The sequence below is a fragment of the Atta cephalotes genome (assembly GCF_000143395.1).
Source record: "Atta cephalotes unplaced genomic scaffold scaffold00057, whole genome shotgun sequence".
Lineage (NCBI taxonomy): Eukaryota > Metazoa > Arthropoda > Insecta > Hymenoptera > Formicidae > Atta > Atta cephalotes.
Window position 1 is genome coordinate 1,401,239 of NW_012130121.1, and position 5,415 is coordinate 1,406,653.

General features: G+C 34.4%; 1 protein-coding gene across 1 annotated transcript; it reads left to right on the forward strand.

The window, feature by feature from the left end:
• Positions 1 to 1,192: 1,192 nt before the first annotated feature.
• Positions 1,193 to 4,500, forward strand: LOC105623418 (autophagy-related protein 9A). Its single transcript, XM_012204811.1, has 7 exons — positions 1,193 to 1,246; positions 1,464 to 1,783; positions 1,868 to 2,322; positions 2,394 to 2,578; positions 2,809 to 3,777; positions 3,867 to 4,235; positions 4,348 to 4,500. The coding sequence occupies exons 1-7, from the start codon at positions 1,193 to 1,195 to the stop codon at positions 4,498 to 4,500; spliced, it is 2,505 nt and encodes an 834-aa protein (XP_012060201.1).
• The last annotated feature ends 915 nt before the right edge of the window (positions 4,501 to 5,415 follow it).

The window sequence follows — 5,415 nt, forward strand, 5'->3', positions numbered from 1 at the left end:
GAGAGAGAGAGAGAGTCCATTGTTTCTTTGCGTTTTCCAAGAATAGCGCAAATTAAGCTCTTGATTTTTAAATCGCATTTTGCCTTAGAGTATCTTAAAGCTTTGTTGTTTCTGTATTGTTCTAGAGAATCGACATATTTTGCAACACACGAGGAGTTCAGGTTTCGCGCTGCAGGCATTGTAAAGTTCAATTCTCTTTGATTGTCTCTAAATATTATTATTCAGGGAAAATGTGGGCGAAAGAGAAGTGGGTCGCACAATAATTAATATAATTTTAGGGAAATGTTCTGGATGAAATGTATAATTTGATGAGTAATCGATTGATCCATGAAAATTGATTAATTTCATAAAACACACACTAAAGAGGATTTCAAAAAGAGTGATAATAAAAAAAAATTATTTAAAAGACATGTATTTAGGACAATAAATAGCAATTGTTTAATTTTATAATGAGACGGGGATGTGTCATTCAAAGAGACTTCAAGTGACTTTCTTCGTGCATAAGTCAATTGTTATCATTACCTTGTCATTATCTTTGTGTTAAGATGTGCGATACAAGATGTGCTAATGAGCAATACTTTTCGCGAGAAATATTTTCAAACTTGAAGAACTTCTTACATGAAAGGCATGTGAAATCCATGTTGTAATCGATAAATAAGCAGTTATGATGTTTTATGAAGATTTTACAATGCTTATTAATATTTTTTTTTATTAGTAAATATTTTCTTGCAAATATCCAGATCTTATTATTCTTCAATTATGTTTATTTTTTACATTTCTTTACAGTAAAGTGCAAATAAAATGTTGTTTAATTTTATTAATATTTTTTTGATACACTCATATCTTTGTATGAGATAAAATGTACAGTAATCAGATATTGCTGTATTACGTTAGTATTAATTGAAAAGCTTGTTACAACAATGGGTTAACCTACTTTTCGTAAAAATAGAGTAAATAAACTCTAAAGTGATGAGAGAAATGGATTATGAATATCACATATTGCCTATGTTATGAATATAATGATATTTTTTCCATTACCTTTGTACTTTATAGTTCAATTACTCCGCTTTTATTAAATATAGGTTAGCTCATTGTTGCAGCAAGCTTCTTCAGTGTAGTAAGTGATTTATATTTTAGATGCTTGTGGAGCAACCATCAACTGGTAGCTAATTAAATTTTATGACATGAAAGAATGAAACGAGAAACTGTCATTACCATTGTAGAGCCTGATCGACGTGCGCAAACGGTAAGATCTGATTATCTATTTTTATATCCTAATTATAATATAAATATATTTTCTCCCGTATAAGAATTTTCTTCTATAATTTGAAAATTTATTAGTTTATGTTCATTTTTTAAATATTTATTATCTAAATATATTTATCTAATATAATCTATATTAAATAAGATAAAAATATTATATGCTTTTATATTATTGCTTCAATATCTCATTGCTTTCACAGATGACGACGGTATTGGACAGTAGCTATCAACGTATACAGCCTTACGAGGGGCAAGAGGAAGACGCGGACGATGAAGACGATCGTGAGGAAGCGCCTCAAGAATCAGGTGTCATCATCCATGTGGTACCAGAGGGTAACAAAGCACGATGGAATCACATCGAAGACCTAGATTCATTCTTCACGCGAATGTATCACTATCATCAGCAGCATGGCTTCGTCTGTATGATGCTCCAAGAAGTTTTGGAATTACTGCAATTCTTTTTTGTAGTCACATTCGTTACCTACCTCTTTCACTGCATCGATTACAGCAAATTATATAGGTATATAAGTCAAGTTTGAGGCAAATTATTATGCGATACGCACATCATTTTAAGAGATATTTAATCAATGCTCTATATTTTTAGTGGTGGTGGAAACGATACTAGCCACAAAAGCGATGCGATAATGTGCATGGGAGATTGTATAAAGTCAATCTCTTCATTTTATTGGAGTCTTCTCGTAGTCGCGACAATTTTCTTTATCCTTCAATTCCTCAAAGTTTTGTATCACCTAACGCAGTTCTGGGAGATTAAAATGTTCTTCAATACAGCGCTCAAAATCGCCGACAGTGAGCTAGACAATTTTACGTGGCACGAAGTTCAGAAACGTGTGATAGAAGTACAGAAGGAGCAAGAAATGTGCATTCACAAAAGAGAACTTACGGAATTAGATATATACCATAGGATATTAAGACATAAAAATTACATGGTAGCTATGATCAACAAATCACTCTTACCTGTGCGACTCAAAGTCCCCATTATAGGGGAAGTCATTTTTTTGACACGGGGTTTGAAATATAATATAGAATTATTACTATTTTGTAAGTATAATTGCATAATATGTATATGATATAACTTTATTAGAAATAATTAATTTATGTCGCTATTCTAGGGGGACCATGGTCACCATTCGAAAATAATTGGCATCTAAAGGAAGATTATAAAAAATTAAACAAAAGACAAGAACTCGCACGATCATTGTCTAAACATATTTTGTGGGTCGGTATCGCAAATTTCGTCCTGTGTTTCCTTATTCTTCTATGGCAGGTTCTTTATACGTTTTTCAATTATGCTGAAGTGAGTAATTATGCTGATTTATAGCAATCAATGTCCGCGTTCAATAGAATGTTTATTTTGCAACTATTGAAAGTTTTCTTCGCGACAGTTGAATTATACTTTGATCTAGAAGGATAGTCCCATCTCAGCAAAAAACTTCCAACAGCAAAATAAACATTCTGCTAAACGCGACCAATAATCTGTTCAACACGATAATCAATACTAACATACGACAATAATATTATCGACAGACTATTAAACGAGAGCCAAGTGTTCTGGCGATGCGGACGTGGTCCCTATACGGTCGATTGTACCTGCGACATTTCAACGAACTCGATCACGAAATGAATGCGCGTCTCAGTCGCGCGTACCGTCCTGCTTCAAAATATATGAGCAGCTTCACGTCTCCGATAATGACAATAGTCGCAAAGCACATAGCGTTTATCACCGGTAGCGTATTGGCAGTATTACTGGTTATAACATTGATCTATGAGCCAACATTCTCGATGGAACGTGTGGTTGCCTACATGACCATGTTAGGAGGAGTAGCAGCATGCGCGAAGGCAATTGTACCCGATGAGAATCTAGTTTGGTGTCCTGAAACTCTTCTAACTGCTGTGCTGGCCCACACGCATTACAGACCGGATAGTTGGCGAGGGACTGCTCATACGCATACTACCAGAGCCCAGGTAGCACAGTTATTCCAATATCGCGCGGTGCATCTGTTGGAAGAATTGGTTTCACCATTCGTGACAACATATATTTTGTGCTTCCGTATGCGACACCGAGCTTTAGAGATTGTAGACTTTTTTCGTAACTTCACGATTGAAGTGGCTGGAGTCGGTGATGTGTGTAGCTTCGCTCAGATGGACGTACGTAGACACGGCAATCCCATGTGGCAGACTGTAGCGCATAGTCCCACGGTTTCTCCGCTGCCAGAGGAGAGACTGCATCATAGTGCAGGCTACGACAATCAGTACGGCATCGATCCAGACAAATACCACGTACCGATGTCAAATCATTATACCCAAGCCGAAGATGGCAAGACCGAATTGTCCCTCATACATTTCACTCTGACGAATCCCGAGTGGAAGCCGCCGTCCCATGCGGAAAATTTCGTAACTGCTTTGAGAGAAAGGGCTAAAAAGGAAGTAACTGCCGATCCTGATCCTTATAATAATCCCCTGATAGCTAGTTTGAACAGTCTGTCCGGTCTTGGCGTAAGTGCTCGATATTTCTCTTACTAAATAATTTTACTTATAAAGTTGTTTGCTTCATGTATCATTAATATATTAATATATTGTTACAGTATAGAGATCATGTGTCGAATATTATTCGAAGTACGATGAATCAAGTGAGTGTACCTAGCATGAGTAACATTTTCACAAATCAGCCGGGTACATCAGCCACATCAATCGGCGTCGATCAGTCATTTGCCACAAGATCTGCCGTTTTACGTCGAGGTGTGTCCAGAACGGAAGGTCCATTGCACAATGATAGAGGATTCTTGTATGATTTACAACAAGGTATATCAAATCAGTCGCTAGGTGCTTCTGTATTCGGATCGGGCCACAGTTATGTTATGGAGACACATACAGATCCGTATGTACCTACAGAATTAACCGCTGCCGATATGTCTTTGTCTACATTGTACCTGCATGAGCTTCATCATAGACAAGTAAGTATTTTGATCAATTTTCATGATGCAATAAACATTGCGAGTATAACGTAACAAAGAATATTGCAACTTTGACAAGATATATAAAAAAATAGAAACGTTTGATTTCTAGGTAAGAAGAAGGGGTTATCAAGAAATGGCAACGAGAAGTATATGGCAGCGAAGTCCCGTTCAAGAGCTAGCAACACTTCCCGAGGTTAGACAAGAAAGAATACCTCTTCTGTTGCATCAGGATTCCTCTTTAAGGAAAAACAGAGAATCCTAACACTAGAAATTTCATTTAAATAGCATTCGATTCGCGCAATAATCATCATTTTTAGAGGAATAAAGTGATTTTTATCTGTTTTATTATATAACGAATCCATGATTTATTTTACAATAAATAAGTAGTCGCAATATCCGAGAGTAAAATCGTTTGAATATTCTCGGTGTTATATAGAAGTTACTATGTCTTCTAAATATTTTACACAGAATGCAGAGAGAGTATATGCTTCTTTCTCTCTTTTTCCCTCTCTCTTCTTTCTCTGTATGTGGCCAACGATTTAATAATGCCTATTCTTAATATCAAAGGCCTATTTAAAAGCTTACATTTTATATGTAAAATATTCACACTTAATATTATTATATTTTATATTTTGACGTAATGAGCAAGACTCTATATATAAAAAAGTACAAATTGATTTAAAGGGTTAGATCCAATATAGTATTGCAAGTAGAAATTTCGACATTTTTTTTTAAAGAAGTAGTCGATATATGATGTAATGTTTCTACGAATTTTTCTAAATGTAATCTTTTTAATTTTTAGAAGGTATCTTTAAAACTCGTCATGAATTGAATTGATATACATTATTTATAATGAAAATATTATATTGTTTTCTGAGTTTAAAACATTTTGAAGCTTTTTTTGTCTAAATTGCTTTAAATTATTGTCATGGTTAGAGTTATATAAATATTGTTTGAATAAATTTATGAATTAAAATAATTTAGTTCATAAATTAAAGGACTAAGATTATTTCTTTCAACAGCAAAAAGATACATTTTTTTATGCTGATTTTTTAACAGATCTAATCCCTTAATTCAATGAGCTTTATTATGCTAGAAATGCAGCATATGTCAAAAGTTTGTCCAGTGACAATTAGGATATTTCAATAGAAAATGAGTTGAATATAAAGGCTAGCAT

What these genes read in the sequence shown, in the direction of transcription:
- LOC105623418 (XM_012204811.1), top strand. Translation starts at nt 1,193, where the DNA reads ATGAAACGAGAAACTGTCATTACCATTGTAGAGCCTGATCGACGTGCG. An exon ending in GATTACAGCAAATTATATAG is followed by an intron (nt 1,784 to 1,867) that starts GTATATAAGTCA and finishes CTATATTTTTAG; the next exon opens with TGGTGGTGGAAACGATACTA. An exon ending in ACAGTCTGTCCGGTCTTGGC is followed by an intron (nt 3,778 to 3,866) that starts GTAAGTGCTCGA and finishes ATATTGTTACAG; the next exon opens with TATAGAGATCATGTGTCGAA.